Raw genomic sequence first — 19083 nt, 5'->3', positions numbered from 1 at the left:
GACAAAGGTTCCATGTGAATTCATTGAACAAATTCAATTTATAAATGAGCACATCACCAATTTTTTTTAACATGCTTTTATTGACACAATTCAACACAAATTATATCTTGCATAGTTACCCAATTTTTTTTAACATGCTTTTATTGACACAATTCAACACAAATTATATCTTGCATAGTTACCTAACAAAATCTTTGTTCCTCACTCTTATTTTGTCTAATGAGGTGTAATGCCGTTGACGTGACATCATCGGCCTGCGAAGCTCGCCCGGAGGAATGATTTGCATTTGGGCTCCAGGTGGCGGAGTGGTACCGTCAGTTGCCTACAATAGCCGCGTAACTTTGGGGTAAATTTACGGGGCCAGCCCCGTATGTGTGCTTCTCCACAGCAGGATCCTTCCCAACTGGGCCACATTTACAGGAACTTACGGGGACGAGCAGAGGTCCTATTCGAGGGTAGGTACTCCGCCGGCTCGATTAAATCTCGATCGGGCTTTCGTGCTGATTGGCTAAAAAATATTTAGTATAAAAAATTATGTTGTGAATGGAAAATTATGTTGTGAATGGAAACGACTGGCCATGGGAGCAAATGAAAAGAAAAATACAGACATGTTTTTTGCACATTTGAGAACTATTTTAATATGTGGCATAACGTTTTACTATAAGAAAAAGTAGCATAACGTTACTACAGAGACTATGTTGTAGCGTTAGTTTGTGATTGTTTAGGCAATGGTAACCGGCAAATCTCCCACGAACGTTGTTTTGCCGTGAATGTCTCCAATTTGCCGTGAATGCTTGGAGACATTTACAAGCAGTTATGAATAACACAAATGTGCACATTTAGGCCACTGCGCGGTCGCAACGTGCAAGCCATCTCGTCGAGGCCACTTAGCGGCCGGTTAGCATCACAAAGTCATGTCAACTAGGTGGCGAGTTGCCAGTCACAGCAAATTAACCACCGCGGATTGTATCTTGAATAAACAATACGCAACCGCTTCATATTATCCAACCACCGTCTGCTTTATCATATCTGACCTTTTGTAATCAAACAACCTCCACACGACAAATGTAGCTCCCACTTTAGGCACTAAAAATACACCCGTAATATGGTAGAAGGTGCACATTTCTTATTAGAAAGGATAGGAAGGAAGGCTAAATCAAAAATGTTAAACTTACATCTTTCCCCTTTGCAACCATGTCACACTGTTGGGACCAATCAATATATTACATATTAAATATGTTTAAACGTGTTGCAAATCCTAGCTCTGAACAGGCTTCCACTAACAAAAGAAATTATGGCGGTACAAAATAAAATTAATCCACTGTCTTCTCAAAGACTTGGGACGAAGGAAGCAACCACTTTTTCCTGATCATTGTTTCCTCTCTCCACTGAGCATTTGCGAGCACGGGCAGAAAAAGAAAGGAGCAGCCAGCTACTCGAATTTCAGTGGGTGTGACAAACCTTTACCAGAAATAGAAAGAGTGTACGAAAATAAATTTCTTGGCGTAGTTATTGAAGACATTTAACATTTTCAATTTATATTTTTACTGTTTATGAATTTACTTATAAGTATATAGATGCCATATAAACTGTGTAGTTAAAAACGTCAACTGTGATAATGTTGTTGTGAAATATATTGGAACTTTTACTCCCTTCCAGTTCTCATGAAGATAAGAAAGAATGTAGAAGTTCTCATGGAGATAAAAATGTGTGTCTTAAAGGGAGGCAAGTTCTCATGCCATTACTCATTATGTCATAAAAACTGAAGGTCCAAGATCATTACCTGTCTACATCATATATCCGAGCTGGTAGGAGAGCTAGAGTAAACATGTTGGTATATCACATATCTGCTTATTATAATTACTAACCCTTTGTCCAGCCTGTGAGTGGGAGAGGAAGCTTCTTCATGGATAAAAAGAGTGGGTGTTTTCATATTCGACACACTCGAGGCTTAACATCACCTTTGAATGTAAGCATTTCTCCTGTGTCTTTAAGAGCTCTTAAATAAATCTTTGCAAAGAAAGCTTCTTCAGAGATCTCAATGCAATTATTTTGAACACGCAAAGATTACACTTAATATAGTAATCATTTTAATACCTTCATTATCGGTAAAGATTAAGCTGGAAGTCCCACATAGACAATGTTAAAAGGAAAGTGTTCAAAATGATAGGGATTCTTTACAAAACAAAATATGTTTTGAATAAGAAGTCATTATATACATTATATTGCTCATTTTTATTACCATTTCTAACCTATTGTGTGCAAATATGGGGAAATGCTTACAAAACAAACACTTACACTCTTTTCAAATTACAAAAAAGAGCAAAAAGAATTATTAACCGATCAAAATATACAGAACCAACAAATTCACTATTTATCAAATTAAACACAATGACATTTTATCATCTAGTTGAGGTCAAAATTGCTCAAATAATGTACAAGGTACACAATAACCTACTTTGCCACAATATTCAGAAGCTGTTTGAAATCAGAGACGGTGACAATGATTTGAGTTCGTTTTTTCTTTTGTAATGGAGTAGGACTCATGGTTTTTTTTGTTTTTTTTATTTACTTCTTCCTACTCCCTTTTGAGCATGTAAGCTGTGCTTAATGATTATTGAAGAGGTTAAATTTATTCCTCTTTTGCGTGTTCCAAAAATATGAAGATTTTTAATGTAAGAAAAAACACCTTTGCAAAAATGATTTATTAAAAACAGAGATCTCTGGACATCGTGACAGACTCCGAACATCACGTAACAGGTGGAATTTTCAGAGTGCCGAATGTGCCCCCTCCTTTGCGGAAGAGGCTTCTTATAGTATCGAGCTTGGAAAGTGAACCGCCTTTTTAAAACACGTTATACAACAGATTTGCAGCTGTGCCGGTCTCCAGACAAAATATACTTCTCTGAATGTTAAATCAGATTGTCTCAAAAATGGACCAAATTTAACCTGTCATTCTTACCTTGATGTAGTTCCAGGATGACAATTCACCTCACGTGTTTTTGGAACATTTTAATTAGGTTTCAGTAAAACTAATGTCATGCTTATTTTACCACTTGATATAAATAAATCTCTTGATGTTAACAATAACCAAACTATCTTACTTAGATCTGAATCAATACATTGTTTTTCAAACATTATCCATCCAGCACAAACATTTGAATGTGAAGATATATTTTTAATTTCTTCACACATTTTTAAACATATTGCAATGAAATTAAAACAACAACAACATTACCAATATAATATAAACACTTTGTTTTGAAATTGGGGTGGAAAAGTGTCTTAAAGTCTACAAAATTACAAAAATAGTAAATATTTTCCCAGGACAATGTCAAAAGTCTGCAGAATCTTTATGGGCAACTGTCCACTCTCAGCTTTGATTTCTCTCAAAGAGTTGATGCTCTTTAACCCATCCAAGGATGGCCAGCAGTGTCTCCACAACTACCATCTGAAACTCTAAGACAAACAAACATAAAAATAACAGAATAACTTTAATTACCATTTTTAAATTAAATTATTTTAATCCTTTTAAATACCTTGTTTCTTTTCTCCGTCATGGCACAGTTGTACACCCTCTTCCTAGTTCTTGAAGAATAAAATGCTAGCTGTAAGTTTTAAACATTTTCCAATTACAACAAGTCTTTGCCTTATTAAAAAAGTATGTGGCATTCAGTGTATGCGTTTGGAGATGTAGTTTGATTTGGTTGTACATATTGTCAATAAGGTGGGGGCTTTAGGACCCAGATGCGGGAAGGCAGAGGTGCAGTCCAAAAAGAGGTTTTAATTTCTAATCAAAAAAAAGCTAACTTCAAAATACAAAATAAACTGAACTAACAAAACATGAAGCTAAACATGACAAAACAACTAAGGCGAGACTAACAACATGACATGGAGAAAGACTTACGACAGTGGCAACAATGAACCGACACAGACAGGGGGGAGACAACCGACTAAATACACCAACTCTAATGACATGACACACCTGGCTGAGGGCACTGATTGGATGACACATGAGGGTAATGGGGAAAGGTGGACACAATCAGGGTTGAGACAGACACCACACAAGGAAGGGCAAGTGACCTGAAACGAGAGGAGTCAGACTTTTCACAATAAAACAGGAAATGACACGACAAGCGGAACACACAAGGAAAACAGAGGCTAAACATGACAGGGACTAAACAAGACTGAAAATAAACATGACAGGGTTAGGGTTAGGGTTAGCCCTAACCCGGCTTCCAGACGTCCCTTAAAAAGTTCAAAAACAGGGCGGGCGGAGGGGGCGCGGAGGCGGGAACCTGACACATCCCTCAAGTCTAGTCCGGGGGACGTCCCGGACGCCAGACAAGGGGAGCCCGGCGGCGCCGATCTGGAGGGCGCCCCGGACGCCACACCGGAATAGGACGGCCTTGGGATGAACATCTCCTGTCCAACCCATGGGCCTGACGCCGCCATGGAAGAAGCGAAGAGACCCCGCACGAGAGCGGCCAAAGCAAGGAGGCCCGGGGCTGCAGAGGTGAGGACGCCCGGGGTCCTGAGGCTGCCGTGCAGGCTGCCGTGAGGCTGCCGTGGAGGCTGCTGTGGAGGCTGCCGTGGAGGCGGCCGATGAGGCGCGAGGACTTGAGGCTGCCGTGGAGGCGGCCGACGAGGCGCGAGGACTTGAGGCTGCCGTGGAGGCGACCGACGAGGCGCGAGGACTTGAGGCTGCCGTGGAGGCGGCCGTGGAGGCGGCCGTGGAGGCGGCCGTGGAGGCGGCCGTGGAGGCGGCCGTGGAGGCGGCCGTGGAGGCGGCCGTGGAGGCGCGAAGACTTGAGGCTGCCGTGGAGGCGCGAAGACTTGAGGCTGCCGTGGAGGCGGCCGACGAGGCGCGAAGACTTGAGGCTGCCGTGGAGGCGGCCGACGAGGCGCGAAGACTTGAGGCTGCCGACGAGGCGCGAAGACTTGAGGCGGCCGACGAGGCGGCCGACGAGGCGCGGAGACTTGAGGCGGCCGACGAGGCGCGAAGACTTGAGGCGGCCGACGAGGCGCGAAGACTTGAGGCGGCCGACGAGGCGCGAAGACTTGAGGCGGCCGACGAGGCGCGAAGACTTGAGGCGGCCGACGAGGCGCGAAGACTTGAGGCTGCCGACGAGGCGCGAAGACTTGAGGCTGCCGTGGAGGCGGCCGACGAAGCGCGAAGACTTGAGGCTGCCGTGGAGGCGGCCGACGAGGCGCGAAGACTTGAGGCTGCCGACGAGGCGCGAAGACTTGAGGCTGCCGTGGAGGCGGCCGACGAAGCGCGAAGACTTGAGGCTGCCGTGGAGGCGGCCGACGAGGCGCAAAGACTTGAGGCTGCCGTGGAGGCGGCCGACGAGGCGCGAGGACTTGAGGCTGCCGCGGAGCCAGCACAAAGTCCAGGGGCTGTCGCGGAGCTGGCACGGAGTCCGGGGGCTACCGCGGAGCCGGCACTGGGACCAGAAGCTGCTGTGGAGCTGATACGGGAACTTGGAGCTGACGCGGAGCCGGTACTGGGGCCGGAAGCTGCTGTGGAGCTGATCCGGAATCCTGGGGCTGCCGCAAAGCCGGGACGGAAACCTGGGCCTGACGCGGAGCTGATACGGGATCTTGGGGCTGACGTGAAAACGGCATGGGAACCTGGAGCTGACGCGGAGCTGGCACGGAGTCCGGGGGCTGCCGCAGAGTCGGCACGGGGACCGGGATCTGCAATGGAGCCGGCACGAAAACTTGGGACCGGGAGCTGCTGTGGAGCTGATCCGGGATCCTGGGGCTGCCGCGGAGCCGGCACGGGAACCTGGGGCTGACGCGGAGCCAGCACGGAATCCTGGGGCTGACGCGGAGCCGGCACGGGATCCTGGGGCTGACGCGGAGCCGGCACGGGATCCTGGGGCTGACGCGGAGCCGGCACGGGATCCTGGGGCTGACGCGGAGCCGGCACGGGATCCTGGGGCTGACGCGGAGCCGGCACGGGAACTTGGGGCTGACGCGGAGCCGACACGGGAACTTGGGGCTGACGCGGAGCCGGCACGGGAACTTGGGGCTGACGCGCAGCCGGTACTGGGACCGGGAACTGCTGTGGAGCTGATCCGGAATCCTGGGGCTGCCGCGGAGCCGGCACGGAAACCTGGGGCTGACGCGGAGCCGGCACGGGATCCTGGGGCTGACGCGGAGCTGATCCGGAATCCTGGGGCTGCCGCGGAGCCGGCACGGAAACCTGGGGCTGACGCGGAGCCGGCACGGGATCCTGGGGCTGACGCGGAGCCGGCACGGGATCCTGGGGCTGACGCGGAGCCGGCACGGGAACTTGGGGCTGACGCGGAGCCGGCACGTGGACCGGGGGCTGCCGCGGAGCCGGCACGTGGACCGGAGGCTGCCGCGGAGCCGGCACGTGGACTGCCGCGGAGCCGGCACGTGGACCTGGGGCTGCCGCGGAGCCGGCACGGGGACCTGGGGCTGCCGCGGAGCCGGCACTGGGACCTGGGACTGTCGCGGAGCCGGCACGGGGACCTGGGGCTGTCGCGGAGCCGGCACGGGGACCTGGGGCTGCCGCGGAGCCGGGACGGGAACCTGGGGCTGCCGCGGAGCCGGGACGGGAACCTGGGGCTGCCGCGGAGCCGGGACGGGAACCTGGGGCTGCCGCGGAGCCGGGACGGGAACCTGGGGCTGCCGCGGAGCCGGGACGGGAACCTGGGGCTGCCGTGGAGTCGGCACGGAGTCCTGGGGCTGCGACGGCAGACGTGGCTCGGAGACCTGAGGCTGCGTCGGCAGACGTGGCTCGGAGACCTGAGGCTGCGACGGCAGACGTGGCTCGGAGACCTGAGGCTGCGACGGCAGACGTGGCTCGGAGACCTGAGGCTCCGACGGCCGACGTGGCTCGGAGACCTGAGGCTCCGACGGCCGACGTGGCTCGGAGACCTGAGGCTCCGACGGCCGACGTGGCTCGGAGACCTGAGGCTCCGACGGCCGACGTGGTTCGGAGACCTGGGACATCGGCTGACGTGGTTCGGGGACTTGGGACTTTGGCTGACGTGGTTCGAGGACTTGGGACTTTGGCTGACGTGGTTCGAGGACTTGGGACTTTGGCTGACGTGGTTCGGGGACTTGGGACTTTAGCTGACGTGGTTCGGGGACTTGGGACTTTGGCTGACGTGGTTCGTGGACTTGGGACTTTGGCTGACGTGGTTCGTGGACTTGGGACTTTGGCTGACGTGGTTCGTGGACTTGGGCTGACGTGGTTCGTGGACTTGGGACTTCGGCTGACGTGGTTCGGGGACTTTGGACTTCGGCTGACATGGTTCGGGGACTTTGGACTTCGGCTGACGTGGTTCGGGGACTTTGGCCATCGGCTGACGTGGCACGATAGGGACTTGAGGCTGCGACGGTAGACCTGGCAGGTGAAGAGGAATAAAATAAATTTTGTCCTCTTTGCGTGTTCCAAAAATGAGGATAGGTTTGATGCAAGAAAAATACACCTTTTGCAAAAATGATTTAATAAAAACAGAGAGTCTCTGGACAAATAACTGCCTCTAATTCATCACTTAATCATCGTGGGATTCAGAGCGTCAAATGTGTCCTTCTACGTTTACAATAGCTTCTTATAGTTAAAAAGACCTCCTCCTTTTCATTTATAGACTAAACATACTATCTGGTACTTTTCCGTGAGCAGATGGCGTAATCAAGGTCAGGTGGATGTTTTTGAGACAGAAGGTGTTATATAGTTGAAGGATTTTCCCATCGCAAAATCTCACAAACAAGTTGAACCAAATTTACAGTGGCCGTGACTGATGAAGAAAGTAAAGTGTGTGTGTTATTTCAAAACTAATTCTGTTTTCATGACCGAGATGTGCGTGTACAAATAAAACAAGGAATTTTGGACCAATCAGTGTATACCAGCCAAAGGAGTATGTGTGTGTGTTTTTGAGACAAATTCTGGTTCAAGGGCTAAATGTGCTTTCGCACAAAACGCTGAGAAGGAACTTTTTTAGACTAAATAATATGACCCAGCTTAAGGCCAGACCATACGAGGTCGACATCATCTGCTCTGCTCAGGACACAAAATATGTCTTATAGGTTAATATGAAGAATTAAAATGTTCATAATGTGCAACAATAGTTGATATATGAAATTAGGTATTAAAAATGTTATAATATCTTTCAGTCCGCCCTTTGGGCTTATTAAAATAAAGCCCAATAACTAAATATTTAAACATTTTTACCAAAGGATTCCCGCGGGATTTTCATCATCGCAATGGCAGGTGCAACATAGGAAGAGGAAAATGAAAACATTCTTTTTAGCAGGAGAGGAGGTCAGTCATATGTCAAAACAATGTGATTCATTAAAAGATTTTTTGTTTTTTTCTCAGTAAAATAAGCATATCATATATGAAGACAGTGTGTTGTGATTATGTTCAAAATTTGTGTTGGGGGATCCCAGAAATAGCAAATTGGCATGACAGTCAGTATGAGAAAGAGTGTCATTATGTACGTGCAATTGGAGACGCGATTGAAGACTTGTTGTCGTTTGGGCTAGGGAAGTTTTGTTGCTTGCGTTTTGTTTTTCCAAACAGAGTCCTTCAGCTTTGCGATTGGCTGGCAACCTATTCAGGTTGCACCTTGCCTCCTGCCCGAAGCCAGTTGGGATAGGCTCCAGTACCCTCACAATCCTTGTGAGGGCAAGCGGTCAAGGGAATGGATGGATGGATCCTTCAGCCCACATCAACTGCCAGAGATGATCACCGGGCCCAAGGTGTGACTCATTCTTTGTGGAACGCCCCGGAAAAGGGACACATTCCTCCTATCTCCATTGGGTAATCCTCAGCTCGTCTGGTGGAAACTGGAAGCAGTTGAATGGCCTCTCGGCTGGCACGTCTGGTCACTGGAGCAGCTGGCTGGTCTCTCTGTTGATTCCCGGTGGTGGCTGGCTCCTGAAGGTGGGGGTTGAGTAGAAGGCGGACCTCCGGCTGGTCTAATAGGCAAGATGTGGAACCAGGTGCCCCGTGGACTGGACTAGATTGACCTTTTCATCACCTTATCTGGGTGCAAAATATTTTCATTTAGTCACTAATAAACATTTATTCACATCCCTTCTTTTTGAAAGAGCATTTTGGTAGTGTTATTAGTTAGGGGTTAGTAAATATTAGTAAAGTTCTGTAGGCCTGTCCTGTGGGAAAAATTCTGTTTGTTGTGACATTAAATTAGGATCCAGCCTTTGGCTGACTTAAATGACCTGAGCACATTCTTAAATGCAAAAAATGAAAATCTTTAGCCAGTTCAAATCTGACGAGGCCAATTTTGTTTACAGAATGTAATAATTATTGGAATGTTTTATTATAATATTTATTGTTATAGATATAGCATGGATGTGCTTCCGGCCATTAAATAAATGCAACTTTCGTCAACAAATAAAATCAAAAAATAACATCTAACCCCAGGGCCCCAGGGGAAAAATAGAAATAGAAATGGAACATATTCACCTTATTTTCGCCGTCTCTGCCAAAACTTACTCCTTCTCCATGGTCAAGGAAATCCCCAATTGTCCTCCTGTAAAATTCATTCTCACGGACTATCTATAATTATCGCATTAAGACTAACTTTTAATTTTAAATTTATTTAACATGGACTGTTTGTGTCCTTCGCGACGATATACCCAGACCGACCAATAATTCCCCCATCTGAAAAAGATCGCTTTAGAGAATTTTTCAGACTAATATATAAAGTTTTGCAGTAAATAAATTTTGCTTGCTTTTAGTTTAGAAAGAGGGGAAAATTTTACATTTAACCAGCAAATTTGACAATGCGTCCCATGCAACTATTAAAATTTCAAAAGAGAATTCGGGAAAACACTGTAAGACCAAACTTAAAAAAGTAAAATATAATAATTAAGATTGAAATAAATTGTATCTTATCTGTATTCATATTAGCTGTTTTCAATTTCTGAAACCAGACGAAATTTACCTGTATTATCTTTTGTGCTATAAAAATATTGTAGCTTATGCCAATGAATTTTACAAAGAATCTCAGTTTTCAGCCAATTCATTAATTATTATTAATACATAAAGTTGCCCTTAGTTTTAATGTTACCATTAAGCTTGCAAGTCCCCCTTGTTGATATTTGTCCAAAAAACTGACTGTTTTCAAAATAGACAGAGATAAACAAATCAGATCAAATCAAAATAGACATGAAACGTTTTTAAAATGTAATAAATCTGTGTGTATATAGTGTTGTCAATCAGTTAATTATATTTACGAAATGTTTTACTGTAAATGTTATCACCTTATATCTGTCAAAAATAGAGTGCAGTGTAAACAGTCAGCATCACATCATATGGTCTGAGCACTAATTCAAGGAAAGCATTGTTTGTGGGGTTGAGTCACCATCGTAGTGGACAGTTCTGGACGCAGGAATGCTTTAAGGACGCTTGTGCAGAGCATATGGAGCAGTTTTTCATAGGACAGTTCGTGCGGAGCATTGTGTGCATTGGGCAGTGGAGCAGTTTTTCCTTTTATCACATTTGTATATGATGGCACAGTCATTGTTGCAACAGGTGGCGCCAGGAACCTCCCCTCTCCATCAGGTATTGGCAGGATGTTTTGTGATGATGGCTGCATCACGCCCCTCTGATGGTGGTGGCAGTTGCAGTTTCTTTGTGGGTGGGGGGGTTTTAAAGAGGTCTGTGTCCCGCCAGTTGACTTTGTTCTGAAATAATGACCCCTGACCAATAATCCTCACTCGACTGAAAACATTAAAATCTGCCCCAACAGTATTTAGGTTATTACATGTCAGTAAATATTAAAAACAAAAACTTCCTTTATTAAAAAATTAAAAAAAATTGAGAAAAGGGGGAGAAAATCAATTTTTTTTTAAATAAAATAAAAAATAAAAAAAAAATAAAAAAAATAATAATTAAAACAATGAAAGTTTACAATTTTAAATAATTGCTAATTATATGTCAATATTTGTTATGGTTTACAATATTTAATTTAATATGTTTTGCATACCTTCATAAATAATAATTAGGATGAGGTAGGACAGATATACTCTAACAATTTACAAATATAGTTAATTAATAAGTGTGTAGTTTTCAATTAATGTTTTCTCAATGGAGGCCGCAGCCCGTAAAGTCAGCCTTTGGTCAAACGTCAAAGCAGGAATGATTGTTAATTACATAGCACCTCAAATTATGTCAAAAATGTGATTCTTCCAGATAGCTTCCCCAGTCTGTTTGTAATGAGACTTCAAATGTCGAATTCAAAGGTTAAATATATTCAGGAGAGATTAAAATTATTTTCTATTTATAAACATGGGAGAAAAAAAAAAATAAAAAAAAAAAACTCCTTTTAAATTATAATTAACACATTACTTCATCCCCAGGACCGGAATATGGCACTTTTGTGGGACCCCAATTGTCCTTAATGGGTGTGTCTCCTGATTCTGAAAAGATATTTAAAATTTATTAAACAATGTTCTCGCGCACAAACAAAATTATAAGGGAAAAAACAATCATCTATATAAAGAATTATTCCACATTAATTGCCATCCAAGTTATTTGTTTTTAGTTATTATTATTATTATTATTATAAGAGTAGAGACTAAACTACTTAATCCAAAAACAATCCCAGAAAAACCAAACATACATCCTCTCATTAAACTTTAAAAGCAGATTAACAATCACACAATTAACATTACCTTTTATAAAAACATTTTATTTGACCTCATTACAAAGATTGATGGCTGTTGGCATTTATTAACCCGAGAAAGGGGACATCTGGTGGTCAAAATGAGTCATAGCAACTACAATCAGTCAAAGCCACCCATGCTCTACAAGCATAAGACATGCATCTAAATTTTATAATATCTTAAAACTATACCTCTCTATGTTATTTGTGTATTAATATTCGTTCGTTTTATATCAAACATAATTTTAAATATGACGTATTTGCACTCGTGAAGCCAGTTTAAGTATTCAACATTAGTGCTTAAGAAATTTATATAAGGGGCTTATAAAATCAGTTGCAGCAACAATTTATATAATGTCGTTCAATTATTTAACGCAGACGCTTGCGGGTTTTAGCGTTAGAAGTTTTATTAGTAATTTTACCGTCTAATTAATTTATCCCGTTTAGCGCTTATTAAACGGCTTGATTTGTTTTATTACATAAATTTGTATTATACAGTTATTTTATTTGCAAAGCAACATTTCAGTATTAATCATTTTTTCAATACACTTTTCTTAAAGATACGTCCGGGACTCTCCTCTATATAAAAATTACATACACTCATAACATTATTAACGGGCGGTCGCCGTGTACGCACATTCAAAGTTAAATTGCCGTCATTAAAACCATCGAACAAATGCCATATCTTATTAGAATAAACTAACATTTTTCACAATATAATCAAGTCCCGTCGTTCAATATTAATTACATTTTAAGTCATTATTTAAACAGTATGTTTAATCCGGAAGCTTTAATTCCGACTATCGGAAGTGATATCAGGTTAAATCATTTAGTCTTATATCATTATTTAAAGTTATATAAATGGTTATAACTTCACAAAAATACCTAAAGCTAGTATTCTAGCATTATTCATCATCATCTTATCCAAAAATACACGATTATGTGTCGTTTTTATTCCACTCGTAAACGTGTTCTTTTATCTCGTATTTTTACGTCGAACGCCCGGCGGCGCAAGCCTCAACGTCCCCCATCAATAAAATTAACTTACCGTAGCTTATAACGGCGCCATAAAATTTATTCCACCGCAATCGTATATCCATTTTATCAGTTTTTCAAACCACGGACTGGGCATTTCTCCGATCGCAAATGCGCATGTGCTCGCAACTCTCTGTCGCCTCATGACAACCATTTTTGTAGTTCTCAAACAGTGTTTTCTTTCTATTAATTATTGCCCTATTTTATAGCTTATTATATTATATTATATTATATTATATTATCGTAGTTCAGTCGTATTAATATTTAAAATAAAGTGACGTCTCACTTATAACAGAATTAGTCAACATCATATCTCATCGCGGTCCTTTTAAAAATAACCGTGACGTCAGATTTTCTTCACAGACAAGACGGCATACAAACAAACGAATATCTCCTAAAATAATAAATACTGCTTTAAGTCAATTACGAAGCAGTCTCTCGACTAATATAGCCTGTCTGTTCACAATTATTCGATTCAATTGTGCAGAAACCCCTCGTAACGTTACGTACCAATATCCTCATCTGCGCATTCATATTTCTGTTGTAACAATGACGTGACACAACAAATAACATACTGCTTTAAGTCAATTATGAAGCAGTCTATCGGCATTTTAATAGCGTATCATTTTTGTCAATTAAAATTGTACGTCCATTTCAGCCTGTCTGTTCACAATTATTAGATTCAATTGTGCAGAATCCTCATCTGCGCTGAGCAAAATAATCCATTATTCAAGGATCTATTATCGATATCTTCACAGCGGGCGATCTAGCCGTTGTGTCAATCATAATCTTCCTAATTCCAATCCAAGAATCTCCCGACATTTAGTTTTATGCCTATTTTCCATATTATTCAAGGAACTTTTTTTTTTTCGATTTACTACCAGCGGGCGATCTCTCCGCTGTTTCAATCTAGAATCTTTCCCTAATTCCATCCAAGAATCTATCGACATTTAATTTATGCCTGTTGTCACCTCAGCGCGACCTTATTTCATATTAGCGCATTTCCCAACGTGACGGCATTTCCGTATACAATGCTTACGTCACCACGTCCGTGTACTTCAAACACCGTAGTAAAATCCGAAATCTGGGACTTCGCGTCCAACTACACGATTTCAAAATTTATCACTATTTTTCTTACACAAATTCCATCCTCAATATAATTTTGCAAGACGAATTTATCAGCCGCAGCGTTCTCAGACATACAGAACTCCTAAAACGTGGATAAAGTGTCCACTTACCTTGATTAATGTGGCCGAGAGTTCCATTCGCCTGTGAACGCACCGCCACAAACCGTCGTTTTACGTCGGGTTCACCAATTTGAAGAGGAATAAAAGAAATGTTGTCCTCTTTGAGTGTTCCAAAAATGAGAATAGGTTTGATGCAAGAAAAATACACCTTTTGCAAAAATGATTTAATAAAAACAGAGTCTCTGGACAAATAACTGCCTCTAATTCATCACTTAATCATCGTGGGATTCAGAGCGTCAAATGTGTCCTTCTACGTGTACAATAGCTTCTTATAGTTAAAAAGACCTCCTCCTTTTCATTTATAGACTAAACATACTCTCTGGTACTTTTCCGTGAGCAGATGGCGTAAACAAGGTCAGGTGGATGTTTTTGAGACAGAAGGTGTTATTATATAGTTGAAGGATTTTCCCATAGCAAAATCTCACAAGCAAGTTGAACCAAATTTACAGTGGCCGTGACTGATGAAGAAAGTAAAGTGTGTGTGTTATTTCAAAACTAATTCTGTTTTCATGACCGAGATGTGCGTGTACAAATAAAACAAGGAATTTTGGACCAATCAGTGTATACCAGCCAAAGGAGTATGTGTGTGTGTTTTTGAGACAAATTCTGGTTCAAGGGCTAAATGTGCTTTCGCACAAACCGCTGAGAAGGAACTTTTTTAGACTAAATAATATGACCCATCTTAAGGCCAGACCATACGAGGTCGACATCATCTGCTCTGCTCAGGACACAAAATACTGTATGTCTTATAGGTTAATATGAAGAATTAAAATGTTCATAATGTGTAACAATAGTTGATATATGAAATTAGGTATTACAAATGTTATAATATCTTTCACAGGATAGGGACTTGAAGCTGCGGAGCCGGAGCCTCATCAGCCTGCCACCATGGGGAGTGAGGAGCAATAGGGAGACTATAACCCGAGGATACCGAGAGTGAAGGATCGTGACGTAAACTAACGGGAGTGGGTAAGGAACCAGGTAAAGGGGAAACTATGTCATGACGTGGCGGTAACGGTGGGCTATGAGGTGCACGCGATGGGGACCGGTGTGGTGAACACGGCGGAGGCCCAGGTGAGGAGGGGTGACATGACCCGGTGTCAAAATAATCCCTAAAAGAAAACTGTGAAGAAAACATGTGGGGAACTAAGCTGGTGAAAAAGTCCAATTCGGAGTCAGATTCAGAACTGTAATCCGTAAGTGCATTAATGGGAAAGGGACCTTCATTTTCATCATCGGAGATGTCAGAGTCTAAAAAATATTGAGGCGACAAAATGGTGTCGTAGGGCAGAGACTTGAGTGCGTTTTGCTGATCGCGTGAAAGGGGAAGAGAAGACAAATACCGCGAAAAGGAGCTTACTTGGATGGCAGGCTGATGGTGCTTCCGTGTCGACCGACGACGAGCCGGTCGCCTACGGGAGCTTCCCGCTGGGTCTGATCTTGGTCGGTTCATTCTGTCAATAAGGCGGGGGCTTTAGGACCCAGATGCGGGAAGGCAGAGCAAGGAGGCAGAGGTGCAGTCCAAAAAGAGGTTTTAATTTCTAATAAAAAAAAAGCTAACTTCAAAATACAAAATAAACTGAACTAACAAAACATGAAGCTAAACATGACAAAACAACTAAGGCGAGACTAACAACATGACATGGATCCTGATAAGGCAAAGAGGTCAGCGTGACGTGGCGAAAGACTTACAACAGTGGCAACAATGAACCGACACAGACAGGGGGGAGACAACCGACTAAATACACCAACTCTAATGACATGACAAGACACACCTGGCTGAGGGCACTGATTGGATGACACATGAGGGTAATGGGGAAAGGTGGACACAATCAGGGTTGACACAGACACCACACAAGGAAGGGCAAGTGACCTGAAACGAGAGGAGTCAGACTTTTCACAATAAAACAGGAAATGACACGACAAGGGGAATACACAAGGAAAACAGAGGCTAAACATGACAGGGACTAAACAAGACTAAAAATAAACATGACACATATCAAGTAACAGCTGTCTTTTTTTTAAGTAATGGTATGGTCCTAAGGTTTTGTTTTGGCCTGTCTGGGACGTTTCTGGGTGGAGATCAACGTTTTCCTTCCAGCTAGCCGACCGCTGACATATGTAAAAATACTGCCATTATTTATATCACAGCTTTTGGTTTCAGATCTCCAAGATACATTGTAAAATAATATTCTCTGCACTGGAGTGCAAATTTTTGTTGATGAAAAATTACACACTTCTGAATCACGCTTGCGATCGCCGCTGCACAAATATTACCTTGTGGGGTACTAGCTGCGAACAGTGTGGAGTAGAAAAGGCAATTAAATGACCAATTTCATTTTTACCTGTATATGATCACCATTGTGATCTATGATATATGCTCGTCAAAAAAATTGTATATCCGCAAAAAGTTGAATAATTTCTTTAATTCCATTCAAAAAGTCAAACTTTTATAGATTATAGATTCAGGGCCCACAACTTGGGCTTCCATCTTATAAAACCCACTAAAACAGGATGTCAAAAAATTTGAATAATGTGAAGAAATCACCATGCATACTCCCCAGTCTTTTGCATGGAAAAAAAAGATGGATGGTATTTTCAAAACGATATGTCAATCTTCAATAGTTGGTTAGATTCCCTTTGCCTTAACAACTGCCTCGATGCTTGGTGTCATTGCCTGGGGGCCCTTGAAGCCCAGGGTTTCTTGATGCTTGGTGTCATCTCTTTGTTTTTGGGTTTGGTGGCCCTCATTTTCCTCCTGATATTATTCTAATACAAGAAGAAAGAAAGAAAGAAAGAAAGAAAGAAAGAAAGAAAGAAAGAAAGAATTTTTGGGGACGAGCACCTGTGATCCACTTGTTACCCTGTGGGGTCCCGACAGTAGTATGGATGAGACTGCATCTCTCGCATCCTGAGGGATGAATAAATTGCATAAATTACATATCTAACTAAAGCAGTCACAGTGCTTCAGGAAGTCCTGAAGCACTGTGTACCTTCAGGAGTCCTGGCTGCGTTGCGGACACGAGGTGCATCTTGCCGCCAATATTCACTGTCGGGGGATATTGAAATTAATATTTTTACTCACAGTGTTACCATTGTGAACATTGTGATACTTAACAAATACGGTACCTTGTGTCCTGCCTGTCACTTTGCCAAGTGATGATGTGTGTGCGCTATTGATTACCTGCTAGAAGACAAAATGGAAGTCATACTTGCAACATTAGACATGTTTGTTTGATATACAGTATGCTGTATAGGCAGTTTTTGTATACATTATTAGTGAGAATGGCTGAGATTTCATGTGCAATAACTAATGACCAATTTGGATAAAGGGAATGGTTTAAAATCAGAGAATATAGTGTATCAATACATTACGTACAATATTTAAAAAAAAAAAATTAAATAGTAGCATCTTAAACAGCTGATATAAAAGCCATAATCCTTACATACATAAAAAAAAAAAGGAAATAAAACGCTAACTAACTCCCTAACCCCCTGCTCCCTTTAACCTTAACGTTTGTGTGTCGGAAGCACTTCTCTTACATTATTTTTATTTTATTTTTTAAAGAAAACACCATGATTGATGGAAACTTAACCGCAAGCTAAGCTAGCGGGTATCTTGCAAACGGATGAACAATTAAATGAACAAACATTGCAGGACTAAACATTTCAATAATGTTGCTTTGAGCACTCACCTATAAGCAGTCCTTCTCTGTCTTTGAGAAATTGTTTTTTGTTTTCAAAGCAATAGTCGTCCAAGGGGAATAATAAAAAAAAAAATTGCCCCGATGACTGTTGGCACTTCACTTCTTCTTTTTTTCCCTTCAGACTGACCGGAAGCTTAAATGCGTTGCTGCCTCCTAGTGGTGGGGAGGTATCTTACAATTATAAAGACCTGCTGACAGTACATGACAATCTCGTACGCACATATGCGTATAGTATTTGGCTTCTTCATTCATGAATCGTGCGATTTGGCATTTTGTTTCACACTGACGATCCAGTTGGTCAGTTATTTATTTACTTTATTGTGTCATTACACATTATTCAGTGTATTTAATCAAATCGTTCGGATTTGGTCTAAAGAGAGTTGAAATGAAAACTTGATTTAGATGTCTAAATCAAGTCTAAACATGAACTACACTGTACATTGATCAATTACTGTTTGAAACGTAGTAATCCAACATTTTGCCATCATTTATACAACCTACAGTTATTTTTTTTTATTTAATAGTTAATATTTACTTACTTACTAATTGTATCGTCTAGATTCGGGCTAAAATATAGACCAATTATAGACGGGATAATTTCGGTCTAAACTAGACTACCCCTAGACGAGACTTCTAATAGACGTCTATGGCTCAGTGGGGTTGGAACTTGATTGTAATTAAGTAAAAAAAAAAAATCATTCTTCTTAATGTATGCCAGCTTTTATAGATTGATAGAAAGCCTACATTGTTTAGATATTTGATTATTAATGGTTAATGCATTGATGGACTTTTTTCTGTCTGAGTTTTAAATATCCAACAGTATTTGAATGCAGCTCGCTGAACGCTGTCAATGTTTACGCTCCGGTTAGTGCCGATATGCTAATGCCGGAGACTTGTGCCGTATCATACAATGACAGACTAATTAACTTTCTTAGCATCCTTAATTGGCAAGTAAATATAATTTTGAGGTGGCGTTGTGTTGATGTTGGTGAGTCGACAGTTGCTGTCAAACTGGCTGCCTTGAGCCGCGACGCCTTCCACGCGCTGCGTGGGTCTATTTCAAAATACAAATAACAATGCAATTGTATCAACGTCACTGTATTACTTGGATGATTTTAATTTGAAGTTGGCCTCTCCAGCGTGTTCCGCGGACTATTTACGACCCGGACCGTGACGCTTGATACATACGGATCACGGCTCAAAGATGAGCCGATGCACCACTCATTAAAACATGTACTCGTGCCGTGCTACTGGATTATTATTTTCTTTACCAGCACAGTTGGCCGCATTTGCGGGTGAATTGGTTGCAGTGTCGAGCCCTGAATAGGTGCAAGTACAGTATCACATTGTAAGTAACAAGGCAGACTGATTACTGAGGTGAGAGACAAGTTTCTAACTGGAGCCACACACAGGAAACGGGGA

At 42.6% G+C, this 19083-nt stretch overlaps 1 protein-coding gene across 1 annotated transcript; it reads right to left on the bottom strand.

Annotated features, from left to right (window-relative positions):
- Window positions 1-2690: 2690 nt before the first annotated feature.
- On the bottom strand, window positions 2691-16986 carry LOC144056626 (uncharacterized). The gene is made up of 8 exons (XM_077573586.1): window positions 16948-16986; window positions 16800-16865; window positions 16632-16723; window positions 15315-15408; window positions 14794-15263; window positions 13946-13976; window positions 3540-6367; window positions 2691-3459 (listed from the first exon to the last, which is right to left on the bottom strand). The coding sequence occupies exons 1-7, from the start codon at window positions 16984-16986 to the stop codon at window positions 4259-4261; spliced, it is 2901 nt and encodes a 966-aa protein (XP_077429712.1). The 3' UTR covers window positions 2691-3459; window positions 3540-4258.
- Window positions 16987-19083: the final 2097 nt, after the last annotated feature.

This window comes from Vanacampus margaritifer, chromosome 8 (genome assembly GCF_051991255.1).
Source record: "Vanacampus margaritifer isolate UIUO_Vmar chromosome 8, RoL_Vmar_1.0, whole genome shotgun sequence".
Lineage (NCBI taxonomy): Eukaryota > Metazoa > Chordata > Actinopteri > Syngnathiformes > Syngnathidae > Vanacampus > Vanacampus margaritifer.
The sequence above is the reverse complement of the archived record's forward strand: the minus strand, read 5'-3'. Positions and strand labels throughout refer to the sequence as shown.